This window comes from Henckelia pumila, chromosome 4 (genome assembly GCF_033568475.1).
Source record: "Henckelia pumila isolate YLH828 chromosome 4, ASM3356847v2, whole genome shotgun sequence".
NCBI classification, from domain to species: Eukaryota; Viridiplantae; Streptophyta; class Magnoliopsida; order Lamiales; family Gesneriaceae; genus Henckelia; species Henckelia pumila.
This window is the reverse complement of record NC_133123.1, coordinates 39,744,394-39,759,287: the sequence shown is the minus strand read 5'-3', so window position 1 is coordinate 39,759,287 and position 14,894 is coordinate 39,744,394. Positions and strand designations below refer to the sequence as shown.

The window sequence follows — 14,894 nt, the reverse complement described above, 5'->3', positions numbered from 1 at the left end:
AGAATTGAGATTTTTTTTCTCTCGATTCCGCACTCGAGAAGTGTCGGGATCCGAATGCTCGAGATCCCGAACATTCGGGGTCCCGTCGGGTCGGAAGAGGGTAATTCCGAACAATATTTTTTTTAAAAAAAATTCTATGAAAATATTTTTTTTAAAAAAAATGATGAAGAAAATCAAACAATTTCTTAGTATTACAAATAAATTAAAATTTCTTTGTATATAACCATTAAAAAACTAAAACATATTCTTAGTACATTACAAATAAACTAAAACAACTACTTGATTAATACAAAAAAAACATAATTATTCATAATAATAAAAAAATAAAATAAAAATTTATAACCCAATGTTAATATAAAAAAAAAGATAAATATAAAAAAAATTACATGGTAGATAATTATAAAACATTAATATTAAAACATAAAATTATAAAAAAATTATTTTTTTAATTAAAAAATATTATTTTTATATTTGGGCCGGTTCGGGAATCTCGTTGGGAAGAGTTGTCTATCCCAATCTCGATCCCGAAATTGATCGGGTCGAAAAAAATTCCGACCACTCAAGTCGGAAAAAGTTTGAGACGGAAAAAATTTGGGACGAGGATGAATTGAGAATCGAAAAGGATCGTGATTTATGTGAAATTTGTCAACCCTATAAAACTTTGATGTACGTAGATGCCCTAATCTCTCCACGTTATCATCAATCTCAACGAGGTCACTTGAGAATTAAGATGTTTCTCGGGTACAACAACATAATTTTTTATTTTAAAACTTTGATATATTTGTCATATTTAAAATTGTAAATAAATGACAAAATAAATAAAAAAAATTAACGAATGTGTTTGAAATATCAGTGACAAGTCAAATTTTAAAAATAAAATTAAACATTAATTATATCAATCAATTATTGAAATTAAATTACATATATCCCATCAAATTTAAGATAGGTTTTAAATTATTAGGGATGACAATTTTCCCGAACCCGCGGGAAAAATTCGAAATGGGACGGGTTTGGGTGAGTATTTTCGGGTATGAGTTCGGATTCAGGGATTTTTAAAAATCCCCAAAATATATTGGGGCGAGTATGGGGATGTTATCCCCATCCCCGAACCCGCCCCGACCCGACTCGATAATAATAATAATAATAATAATAATAATAATAATAATAATAATAATAATAATAATAATAATAATAATAATAATAATAATAATAATAATAATATTTTAATTATCAAATTTTATTAAATCTAAAATATTTTAAAAAATTAAAATTAAAAGTATTATTATTATTTCGTTTATATATATATATGTGTGTATATATTTATACATTATATATAATACATCCGTTTATTATAGCGTAGTTTTTTTATAACATAAAAATATTATTTGAATCTCATTCATGTTACGTACACATATAAAGTATTTATATTAGTCTATATATATATATATATATATATATATATATATATATTATTTTGATAAATTTAGAAACAATATATAATCTTAATAAATTTTTGATACAAAATATTTTATTTAAAATAATAATTTTTATTTATAGAAATATTTTGTATTTAAAATATTTTTATTAATTTTAAAAGTTAATATTATAATAAAAATTTGATCCAAAATATTTTAGATATTTTATTATAAAATTGAATAATAATTTTTATATTCTTAAATAATAAAATTTACTAATTTATATATATATATATATATATATATATATATATATATATATATGAGTTTTGATATGCTGAGCACCTATCATGTACATTTATGTGTGCACCTGCTGATGTGGTGTTCACCTATTGGATGTAGAGGATGTCACGTCAGCGGTGCACACAAAAGTGCACATCATGGGTGCTCATAATATCAAATCTGTATATATATATATATTTTCGGGTATGAGTATGAGGATGGAGACTTGGTCCCGCGGAGATGGATATGGAGAATCCCTGATAAAAATTAATGGGGATCGAGGCGAGTATAAGGATCAGTTTTGAATTCGAGGACGTGGATGGGGGAGTCATCCCCGTCCCCACCCCGCCTGTTAGGAATTCAAGATCTAAGTTTCGGTGTTTGAAAAATTACTTAAGTCATCAATTGAAGAAGCAGATCAAAGGAGATCAATTGAAGAAGCAGATCAATTGACGAAGCAGAAGCAAGAGAAGCAAGGATCAGATCAATTGAAGATTAGCTCAACAACCAAGGAGCTTTTGTGCTAAAAGACAAAAGGCATTAAAAGAAGATTTGAACGTTGCCAACAAAGAACCAGAAAGTCAAGATCTAAAATCAAATTAAGGTGACTTGTCGACACCTTAACGGATACTTTCTAAAGGCTATAAATACAAGAAGAGAAGAAAAGAAGAAACATAGGTTAAGAAGCGTAAGAAAAAGAGAGCTACGAAAAGAGAAGAGAATACACGATCAGAAATATCGAGTTGTAAGATTATATCAGATCAGTTGAGTGTTCTGTAAAACACTACCTTTGTAACAAAAAACAGTCAAGGGCTGTGTTCTTGAGTCTCTAGGAGTTCTGAGATAGGCAGAGGTGTAAGTCCAATCTTGGATCGGATCTGTGCAAATTGCTTGTATAAGATCAAAGTCTTCTAGAAGAGAGTGAATCCTTCCGAGGTGGAAGAAGGGGTGACTTAGGAGATTGAGCTCCGAACATCCAGAAACAAGTCTTTGTGTTATTTCTTATCTGTCAAACGCATTCACTCACCTCACGAATTCAACCAAGCCATTTGATCTGTGTTCGATCTGTTAGTCAATCTCTTCCGCACTGATTGATTAACATAGACACACGAAAAAGACAAGAGTTCATTTACTAACCCATCTGAACTCCATATAACTAAGAAAGGCATTTTTCGATCCTAACAAGTGATATCAAAGCGAGGTTCTTTCTCGTCTCTGAACATATTCAAATAGCCGCATTCAGTGATATTGCTAAAAGCTTCTGGTACACCACTATGGACAACTGCACTGCCAAAACTATTGAGACATGCTCCACTGCTAAGGATCTTTGGCAGCAGTTAATCAAGCTTGGAACAGATGAGGAGGCTGAGCAGATCAGGAGTCCAATGATTGAAGATCTTAAATAACTCTGCTGCTCAGATAGTTCCAGATCAAATGATGAAGAGAGCACAAGTCAACCAATTCATTCATCTGACTTTCTCGAACGTTGCTCAACTGAACCAATCGCTTTTATTGAAGAATCTTGTTGTTCAGTGAGCACATCAAGTTCTGATGACAAAGATGAAGATAGCTGCCTCATGGCCAAAAGTGACCAACCATCTATCAGCAATCAATCATCAGATCAACTCTTCTCCAGTGAACAGGTATTTGATTTCAACTCAGATGAATTTACACGAGAAGATTTAGCAAATTCATTGCATGACGAGTAATGAGTATCAACGACTGTGCTTAGCATTTGAGGAAGTTAAGGCCAAGCAAAATGATCTGTTGGACTGCTCAACTGAACCCAATTGGGAAACATCAGTTGAGAAAATTAGTCTAGAAGCAGAGATTGCCAAGCTTAAGATTGAAAATGATAAGCTACTAGTGGAAAGTCAGCAGTTAAAGTCATAAAACTTAAAACTTACTGAACTGATAACCACGCGAAATAAGTCATCTGTTTTATTGATTGAGATGCAAGAGTCACAAAAGTCTTTTGGAGATAAGACATGTCTCGGCTTTGATGACAAGGACTGCAGATCAACTGAGAAAAGTACTCAATCCTGTCTGGACAAGAACACTTCAAATTATGTGAAATTTGTCAAGTCTAGCACGATATATGAAAATATAGAACCTGATAATCATGTCAGTTCACCTATATCTCAACCAAAAACTCTTTACAATCGAGGATTGGGATATGTGGAACCAGAGAGTTCTAACTTAAGCCAGATAGAAAATAGACCAGTTCGTTCTGGATATGGTCAAGCAAGAGAAGACTCTATGAAGGTACAACATAGACCGCCTTATTTCAAAAATAGATCCGTTCAAAAGAGATATTGGAAGCCTAACTTGTACAATCAATTAAGACATACATATCCAATGCACAAACGACACAATGCATATCATATTTATCATTCACATACACATCACCAGCACACACGGCACAATATACAAACTTTATGGGACACTTTCAATGATCGACCTGTTAGATTAATCAAAGATTGGGTTCCTAAAGGACTAATCCATCGATGACCCACATAAGATATGGGTACTATAGCATATTTTTATTTGTATTTGCAGGTGACAAGTACTGAGAAGAATTGAGAAAGGAATTACAGTACAACAAACTTCAGAAAATTACAAAGGATGTTAGAGAAAACTATATTCAATCTCCACCATTCATAATGAATTTTAAGATGTTTTTAAGTTGCTGTCCAAATTTCAGCTTGATCCGACGGCTAGATTGTGAGATATGATTTTTTAAAAATTGTAGTTCAGCAGAACAAGAAAGTAGCGCCCCTCAACAGCGCGATAGCGCTCATAGCACTCCTTGGAAGCGCGATAGCACTTCAGTAGAGCTCCTCCAAAGCGCGATAGCGCTGTTGCTATGAAAAGCATGCGAACCCGCACCAGTCTTGGAGACTAGATGAAGAACTGTGAAAAATAAAAGATCGATGAGATTTCATCTACATATAAAAGAGATTTTGAAGAACACAAGAATACACCACACAACCCAAAATATGGAGAGAAACGCAACAGATTGAGGGGGAATGAAGATTCTCTCTGGCATCTTAATTGAAGAAGAAAGCAGATCAGTCGAGAAAAAGAATAGAAGAACTGAGCAAAGCAGATCAATGTATCCAACAGGAACCAGATCAACTTGGAGGTAACATATCAACTCGAAGATACAGAGCAAGAGATAAGAATCCAGATAAGTTGGAGCAGATCAAATAACTTAAGCTGGCGCAGTTCAGTAAATCAATCATATCTCATAGCTCGGTGATCCAAATGACTTGAGGCCAAAACAGTTAGAAATATTACTCAAATATCTAGAAGTCATATCTCAGGCCAGATGAGTTAATTCGGACGTTATCAAGGCGAAAAGTTGGTCGCAACATCGATCTGGATGCAAACCAGATCAAAGTTACAACAACCAGATCAAACAGACCAACTCTGATATTTTGGCCATAACTTACAGCTCGCTTATTAAAACGGGATGATTCAGTATGAGTTACGAATCTAAGACAATGATCTACAAATCATCTTCAAGAAGTTCAATCTTAATCGGAGTGTAAGAAGCAGATAAAGCATGATGAAGTTTAAAGATCTGCACAGAAATTCTGCAGAACAGAATTTCTGACACAACTTAGTATTTCGAGTATATCTCTCACATACAAACTCGAAATCGAGCGATTCTTGATTCCGTGGAAAGCCAAGAGAAAGAGCTACAACTTTTATGTTTATCATTTTGCCCAGAAATAAGTGAATCAAGAGCTATAAACAAGTGAAAAGATCAGATTGAATCATAAACGAACCAGATCAATTGGAATGATGCAGATCAACTAAGAGGCTAGATCAACTATGAACCAGAACAGATCAATGCTTTACCAGATCAAAGTCGGACCAAACCAGATCAAAGCTTGACCAGACCTGATGATTTTGACCATATCAACGTCAGATCAAATCAGACTGGACCAAACCAGACAGATCAAACAACCAGATCAATCAATTCATCCAAATGAACACTTCATTTGGAATCACCTTTTAAGGGGGAACAAATTCAAAGAAAGTAAGAGCAGATCAAAGAACAACTAAAAAGGGAAAGATCATCAGTTGATGCGATTGTCAAAAAAAGGAAAATGACAGATAAATTGCTTACTTTTATCAAACACCAAAAAGGGGAAAATTGTTAGGAATTCAAGATCTAAGTTTCGGTGTTTGAAAAATTACTTAAGTCATCAATTGAAGAAGCAGATCAAAGGAGATCAATTGAAGAAGCAGATCAATTGACGAAGCAGAAGCAAGAGAAGCAAGGATCAGATCAATTGAAGATTAGCTCAACAACCAAGGAGCTTTTGTGCTAAAAGACAAAAGACATTAAAAGAAGATTTGAACGTTGCCAACAAAGAACCAGAAAGTCAAGATCTAAGAGCAAATTAAGGAGACTTGTCGACACCTTAACGGATACTTTCTAAAGGCTATAAATACAAGAAGAGAAGAAAAGAAGAAACATAGGTTAAGAAGCGTAATAAAAAGAGAGCTACAGAAAGAGAAGAGAATACACGATCAGAAATATCGAGTTGTAAGATTATATCAGATCAGTTGAGTGTTCTGTAAAACACTACCTTTGTAACAAGAAATAGTCAAGGGCTGTGTTCTTGAGTGTCTAGGAGTTCTGAGATAGGCAGAGGTGTAAGTCCAATCTTGGATCGGATCTGTGCAAATTGCTTGTATAAGATCAAAGTCTTCTAGAAGAGAGTGAATCCTTCCGAGGTGGAAGAAGGGGTGACGTAGGAGATTGAGCTCCGAACATCCAGAAACAAGTCTTTGTGTTATTTCTTATCTGTCAAACACATTCACTCACCTCACGAATTCAACCAAGCCATTTGATCTGCGTTCGATATGTTAGTCAATCTCTTCCGCATTGATTGATTAACATAGACACACGAGAAAGACAATAGTTCATTTACTAACCCATCTGAACTCCATATAACTAAGAAAAACATTTTTCGATCCGCCCCAATGCCATCCCAATAAATTATACTAATTAAAGAACGTGGGGTTTTTTCCCAAACAAATCAAACAATTATGTTATTATTATTATCATTATATGAGAAAAAATTATGATTAATCATAAAAGATAATTATTATAATAGTTAACGTGAAAAAGAATTTTGAAAATTAATTAAGGAGAATAACATTGACAATTAATTATATAGAAATAAGTTCAAATGTAATTAAGATTAGTACTTTCGTGCACGCGATGCGTGCTTATAAAATCCGTGTTTTTTAAGAAAAAAAATGTATAAATAAAATATTGTGAAATTTTAAAAAAAAACATATAGGTTTTGTTTGGACATGTACTTATAAAACGTTTTTAAAAAAGTGATTTTTAAAAACTTTTTTATAAAATGTTTTAAAATTTGTTTTAAGAATAAATATGTGTTTGAACAGTTATTCTATAAAAAATATTTTAACATTTCAAAAGTAATGTTATTCATCTTTATCTTCCATAGTTCCATTCTAAAAACATCTAAAAATATATTTCAATTGTTCTTCAAAAACAATATTTGGAGAACACTTTTTAAAAAATATTTTTCAAAAAATTTATCCAAACACATACTTTAAGTTTTGTGTATTTATAAAAAACTAAAAACGTTTTTAATTTAAAGTACACATCCAAACGGAACCATAATATTTTAATAAATAAATAGTCACTAAAACCCAAAACATACATTAATTTTGCATGTGTCTGGAATTTTAATTAAAAAAAAGACACCAATGACCACAAAATTAATGGTAATTCTGGTAAATAAAAAAAATCTAATGACTAAGAAAATAGAATGTTATATAAAATGATTTGTTTAATAATTTTGGTTTGTTGTGCATTAAGTAAGAATATAATCATGATTATATTTTAAATTTTATTAATTAATAAAAAGTTAGTTAATTAATCGTTATTTTTAAAATAGATATTTCAGAGTATAAATAACAGTGGGAATCATACAACGAAAGGCTTGATGTAATTGTAATTTGTAATTGTGATTTGTAATAATAATATAATATAATATAAATGTAAAATAAAAAAATGGAAAAAAGGTTGACCAATTTAAAAGCAATTTCAAATCTGAAAATTTTGCGGAGTTTGGACTCTCTTCTCTACTTGTTCTATTTCCTTGTCAAAACCCTGTCTACCAAGTTCATCTTTGGTATTTTTCACCCGAGGGATTTGTAAAATCGATATAATCCAGCCAATTAATCCTATTTTCTTCTGAATTCCCAAAAATTTCTGTCTAAAACTTGTTCGAATTGGAGAAAATCTATTATCAGGAAAAAAAAAAAACATGGCGGATGAGAAGGATGCCACATCAGTGCCATTGAGTCAAGGTGACCCCGAAAGAGAAGATCCCGAAGATCCAGTCAAATCTCCCCCCACTTCTCCCGATTCTTCCACTCGTAAGGTCCGTTTTTTTTTTTTTTTTTTTAAATTTTTGTATCTCTTTTTTCGGTAATTTGTTTTGCCCTATTTGAATTGTAAAATAAGATTAATTTGTTTTTATTACAATATCGAATTGTGGCATCTTTACTAAATATAATTAATGGGTCTGCTAAGATGTATGAAATTCACTGTAATAGGACTGAATCGAGCGCGTTTGGTAGTGATCAGTGTTAAAGATTTCGTTTTATGTTTTGTTGGTTGACTGAATTTGGTCCGGGGAAATCCTATGAAAACCATGATGAATTGAATGGCCGGTTATTGAAATTTGTTGGAAACTTGGAATCTGAATCTGAATTATGGTTGGACGATGGATCTGTAATAACAATCCAAGTGCCATCTCTCACAATCGATTACCATCTATTGATAATGTTGGATGTCAAATGGGATCTGGTTGTTCCATCTGATATGGAGAAGTAAATTTGTTCGTACCCATCTTTCTTCTGAAGTATCAGTTGAAATGCTAGTTGCCTCCAAAACGATCGCTTTCTTCATTCTCTTTGCGATAGCAACCGATATTTTCATCGTCTTGGCTATAGGGGCTATAGGGACTGATTGGCCTAGGTCGTTGTCATTGCATTTTTGTTCTCTATTGTTTTGAAAAATTGCAATGCATTGGACGATGTAAGATGGTTTATATTGCTAATTTTCTCAACATTGGTTGCTAAGACAGAGAACTTCTTGTGTCCACCAACATATTGTAATTTTCCAAGGGCCTATTTTCTTGGCAAGATCAGTTGCGCTGGGGGGAGAGAGAAGACTTTTGTCATGTGGCCCTTATTGTTATTTATTCCTACACAGCATACATTAATGTACTTAACTGTTAAAAATTAAGCAAATAACCAATCATGAGATACTACTGCCAACCTCATCCTACTAAAAAAATAATAGAACTTCAAGTTTACTGGATATTTTAAAAACAGAAAAGACTCCTTGTAAAAAAAACAGAAAAAACCGATAATTTTTAAAAAATCTTATCATTAATCATTTATTGAGATATGAAAAAGACCTGCATAGTTCTTGACAAAATTTAAAATGTATTGTTCCTCTCTCAAACAATATATGTACTACTCTTTGATAGAAGATGTTATGTCATCCGGAAATAAAGGGATCAAGTGAACATGTGTGCAAAAATTCAATATTATTTGAGTTGAAGAAAAGGATCTCTTATCTTCAGGAACCTTATCTATTGCTCTACAAAGATTGAACATCTCCTAGGAAAGGATATAGTAGAGATCGCACACCTTCCAAAAGTATAAACAGATTATAACTGATAAATCCAACACAAGAATGCCCGAGCTTTTACTTATATTTGACCATTTGAGAGTATGAAATTATGAATCAGAATATGGACTATATGGCAAGGTTATATCTGTGTTATGTTTTACTGCTCATGACGCGCCAACTCTTCCGCTTCTGTAGCATTGGAAACATTTCAATGACGGACAAACAAAGTTAATTATTGTGCTATATGTGTTAGCTGAAATGTTTTCTGTTTACTACCGGTTCAAGTCTGCTAACTATGAAATATTTTTTTTCACAAATTGGTCATTGTTCGGTCGTCTACAATGCAGCAGCAGCACTATGTTTAGTGTCATGCTTTGACCTTCTGATATTTTGGCTGTCGTAGATTTTTGTTTGTATACCATTATTGCTTGGTTTAATTTTTTGCTGTTTTATTGAAATTATCGCATTACCAAATATTTGCACCGACAACATTTTCATTCATGCATGTCGAAAACTGTTAATTATACTTGTACATATTTAAGTACAATAGTACATGTTTGGATTTAAATGTTTATGATTGGACAATATATATTGCACCTCTCCAGGGTCCCTGATAGATTTTAGTCTTGTTTTTGTGTGCTTGACCGTTTAGAAGTTTGTGTTTCTGTGGAAGTTGTGTGTTTTTTTTTTCTGTTTCTAAGGTTCGATGCTTTTTCATTTGTCCAGGCTTGCTGTTTTGTTCTTCAAAGTTGGGTTTCAAAAAAGTTCATGACTGGATGGTACTTATTTGTTTGTTATCTTGTTGAAGTGCATATTTTTATCTATACTTGTCTGGATTAAGTATAACATTGCAAAAAAAATTGGAATTGCAGTGTAGTTCTATTTCCAGTTGCAGTCACTTTTTTTGTAACTTGGTGGTTCATTCAGTTTGTCGATGGTTTCTTCAGTCCATTATATGATCAACTGGGCATTGACATATTTGGTAAGTTTTCAGATTCATGCATTGCTCTTCATTGATGTTACCAGTCTATTTTCTTGAAGTTTATGCTCGTGACCGTGAAGTAGGAAAACATAAACCCAAATCAGTTAATATTTTTTGTTTATAATTGAGGTGGTTGTTTTGGATAAGTATGTATCCGGTCGTGTTTCTTAAAGAAATATCATCTTTTTTTTTTTCGGGCAATTTTCTCAAGATGGCATTCTTTCTAGATAGCTATGAGGTTGTAGTATTTCTTTATCATGGGATTCTCGTTGAATGTCTGTGGTTATTCCTTGATTCATTTTTAAAAGGTTGTCTAATATTTGGCACCTGTTATTGTTAAAATCCTTGCATTTTTCTGCTAATATTTCTTGTCGAACTACTTGGATATGTTTTTTGAGCCGATTTGTTTGGGTGCAGGTCTTGGATTTGTGACATCATTAATTTTTGTGTTCCTCGTTGGTGTATTTGTTTCATCGTGGTTGGGGTCTACAGTTTTCTGGATTGGTGAATGGTTTATTAAGAGAATGCCGTTTGTGAAACATATTTACTCAGCCTCCAAGCAAATTAGTGCTGCAATTTCGCCAGGTAAAGAATAGAGATGTTTGCTTTGTGGAGATCTAACAATTTTGTGAATGATGCAAATTCTTTTATATGTGACAGTGATCTTGAAATTCTTTTACTTTTTTAATCTCTAGAACGTCTTCCTAAATACCTTTATATTTATTTATGGCATCCCCACCTTCCTCTATGTGGCGGAGAAAATATTTGTAATGAAATGGTTACGTTTGCCTTGGATGAGAAATGTAGGCCACCTTATGTCCTTTGTACGATGTGAACTTTCTAGTTATTTTTTTTTACTCACGTAGACTAAGCTAATATTTTTTTACGAATTACCTGTCTATAATGGTTGTGGTCCTTGTGGATGAAAGAATCCTTTATATTGTAAATAAATAGCACTTTGAAGTTTATCAGCGAAATAACATAGAATTTGTTCCTAAATGCAGCCAATTAGTTTTTGGCTTCCTTAAAGTTTTCAATGGTGTGGCTAACTAGAACTATCTTTATGTTGGATTGTTGGGCATAAATATTTGCGACCTATTTTGGATTTTTCGTGAAAGTTACATGTAATCAATAGATGGTTGCAACTTGCATGGAAGCTTAGAGATGATAAATTGTTCACCTTTCTATCCTCTTGTTTGCAAATGCGAATTGTTGTACATTTTCCAAAACTTTTGTCTAATGCCTGGGTAGTCGCCTTAAAATTGCATTCCAATCGTGTAGGATTAGAATGATAAGATACAAAAACCTCTTCCCACCTTTTGGTCCTATTCATGCATAGAACATCCACTAAACAACTAATATTTCTCAACAGCAATGCTGGCAGTCGTAAGAATGGTAATTGAATTTTGGCATACGTAAATGGTTTAACATAATAAATTATCCTCCTTCTGCGATTTATTTATTTATTTATTTATTATTATTATTATTATTTTGCATCAGGATCTACTTCTTGATTATTTTGCTTTGTTTTCACTGCAGACCAAAATACTACTGCATTTAAGGAAGTTGCAATTATACGTCACCCACGAGTGGGTGAATATGCATTTGGCTTTATTACTTCATCGGTTCTCCTTCAGGTGAACATATGGTTAATTAATGGCCTATGTTTGGATAGAATTTTCTGCTTGTATTTTTTCCTTCAACAAAAAATTACCGTTTTGCTTGTCAATCCTGCACCTCTTAGTTTTTCTGTCCTCGACACTCTGCATCTGAGCTGTAAGATGTTGGGTTCATGATTGATGTTAGATTTAGGTTACATCTTCTGATCTTCTCACGTAAGCCATGCCAATAAACACAAAGAACTAAGAGGAATTTTGTTAAAAGAGTCTCTAGCCCATGCGATGGATGTCTGTCTCCACGAATTTGGTGTGATAAATAAAAAATTCTTGTCTTTCACATTCTTGTGCATTATTTTATTGTTATTGTACTTAATTTTGTCTTCTTTTCCCTTTTGATGCAGAGAGATGAGGGCGATGAACAGCTATGCAGTGTTTTTGTACCAACAAACCACTTGTATATTGGTGATATATTCTTGGTTAATTCCAAGGATATAATAAGGCCCAATCTGTCTATCCGTGAAGGGATAGGTATACTATACTACTTGTGAAGTATTCTTATTTACTCTATGAAATAATATGATATACATGTGATGAATTTTTAATTGGGACCATGTGTTGAAATCTTGATCCAGCTATAGAACCAAACTTTATATTGCCACTACTAAGGCCATGTCAATTGTCAATAGTAAGATCAGATGAATAAAAGTACTAGGTGTCGTAGGTGCATGTAATCAACAAGTAATGCTGGCACTGGTGCAGGTTTCATAAACGAGGTTGAATTTAGATAAATATTCCTTTTTATAGGGTTGCCATTTTAAGCTAGAGATAGTGAGCAATTATGTTATAAGTGTACTTGATTCCATGAACTATTGATAAATGGAACATTTTTACCTTGGAAAATTTATTCCAATGTCGGACCAAGGCCTAATTTTTTACGGGATATGACCAAGTTCTTATTTTTCATGTTACAAGAGAATTTTACATCACTTCATCGAACCTAGGATATTCCTAAACTTTTTGATGTCATGCATTGCAGCTAATGATCACACTTTCTTGAAGTGTGAAGTGTGTGGATGAAAGACAAAGAACGAACATTAACCATAAAACCCTTGTTACTTTCTTCCTTATCTATGCTTAGTGTTGGAAACTTAAAATATCAATAGTCTTTGTAAGTGGGAAAAAAAAGGAAAAAATGACGGAGTTGCATTTTTTATAAGCCCGATGTTGGACAAGTTCTTCGGATCCTATTAGAATTCTTTGGCTGAACGGATTGGATAAAATTCTTTAATACCACCATTCGGAATCATGCGCTTGCTTACATATATGCTACGCGACTTTTAGTTATTTATTGCCGTTGACCGTATGCCTGTTGTGAGTATCATATTTCATTTCTATTTTAATGAAAATTTTGAGTTGAAATGTAGAAATAATCGTCTCCGGTGGTATGACAATGCCCCAAACAATATCTCCAATGGAAAGTGTTGCTCGAGTGGGTGAAAGAATCCCGCTCAACAGGCTAATGTAGGAATATAGAGGTTCAATCTCCGTGATCTGCAGTTACTTATTGCCATGGGTGACCTCAAAAGATTTTGGAGTTGGAGCTGTTTAAACTCAACAATACCATGCCGGAAAACAACGATACCGGTTTAAAGCCGAAAGGGGAGGTAGGAATATAGTTTGCGCCAACTTGTCATGTTGGATAAGATTTGCATTGACTGTATTTTACTAAGATCCTATTTCATCCTGTTCATTTTTTCCCCCTACTATCTTGTGTTTAATCTCTTATTCCGGTAGGATATCAGGTGTGCTCTTACTAAAGTTTTCTGCAACTTTTTGTTATTAACCTTGTTTTTTCATTTTTTTGACCACAGTTAAAACTCCTGCTTCAAATTGTTAAAATCTGATTTATTTTATCTGCACTAGTGATGTGTGTATGCATATGTATGTATATATGATGTTCATCTGAATATAAAGAAAAATATATTCTACTAACCTAAATGCATGAAACAATTAGTTAAATGGAATATGATACATTGCTGCATTGGGTAGGGGTCCTTCCAAATTACTGGACTTTATAGAAGGGTGAGGAAAATGGGTTAACACTCCTGGTGCATTTGCATCGAGACATTTGAATTTAAAATTCATTTAATTGTTTGGATGAAATTATATTGGTGTATTTTAAATCCCAATTTTTGGTGGAAGAAGCTTCATATCGGTTGATTTTTTTGAGTGTGCAATTGTTCTATATGGCCAATTAGTGGAATAAAAAAGCTCTGGTGTGACTTGTGAGACTTGGTTTTTCTACTATTTTCCTTGGGAAAATTAGCATTTTGGTCATGTATGTTGGCTTTTTTTTTTTGTTTTGGTCCTGTATGTTGGCTTGTTTTGAAAAATATCCTGTAACTCGATTTTTGTTTTGGATTTAGTCCTATATATTGGCTTATTTTGGTTTTGGTCCTGTAAGTTGGTTTGTTTTTTTTGTTTTTGTCCGGTATGTTATCATGTTTTGAAATTTAGAAGTTGACCTCTAATTTTTTTTATAATAAATATTTTTTTATGCTTTAATGTTTTATCTGCTTATTGGTTTGAGATAATTACAATTAACTAATAAAAAAATATTTTTTTACGCTTAAACTTTTTTTTAATCTAAATAATTTAATAAAATCTAAAATATGTTAATTTAATGTATTAAATGTAACATACTTTTGTTCTTTTAAAAAGTAACAAACATTCATTTATATCGTTTTCAACTGTAACCTCGATTTTTTTATTTATTTGGCACTAAGTGTCGTCCACTTAGCACCTATTAATGATCATATAACATAAATAAGTTTCATCTAAATTAACAAAATTAGCTAAAAAACTAAAAATATATTTAAAATATACTTTCGTTC

The 14,894-nt window shown here is 32.6% G+C and overlaps 1 protein-coding gene across 1 annotated transcript; it reads left to right on the top strand.

Annotated features, from left to right (window-relative positions):
- The first annotated feature begins 7,825 nt into the window (after positions 1-7,825).
- On the top strand, positions 7,826-14,102 carry LOC140863969 (protein LIKE COV 2-like). The gene is made up of 7 exons (XM_073267792.1): positions 7,826-8,137; positions 10,126-10,178; positions 10,272-10,381; positions 10,799-10,966; positions 11,921-12,018; positions 12,402-12,528; positions 13,425-14,102. Exons 1-7 carry the CDS (start codon positions 8,021-8,023, stop codon positions 13,523-13,525), a joined length of 774 nt encoding a protein of 257 aa, XP_073123893.1. The 5' UTR covers positions 7,826-8,020; the 3' UTR covers positions 13,526-14,102.
- The last annotated feature ends 792 nt before the right edge of the window (positions 14,103-14,894 follow it).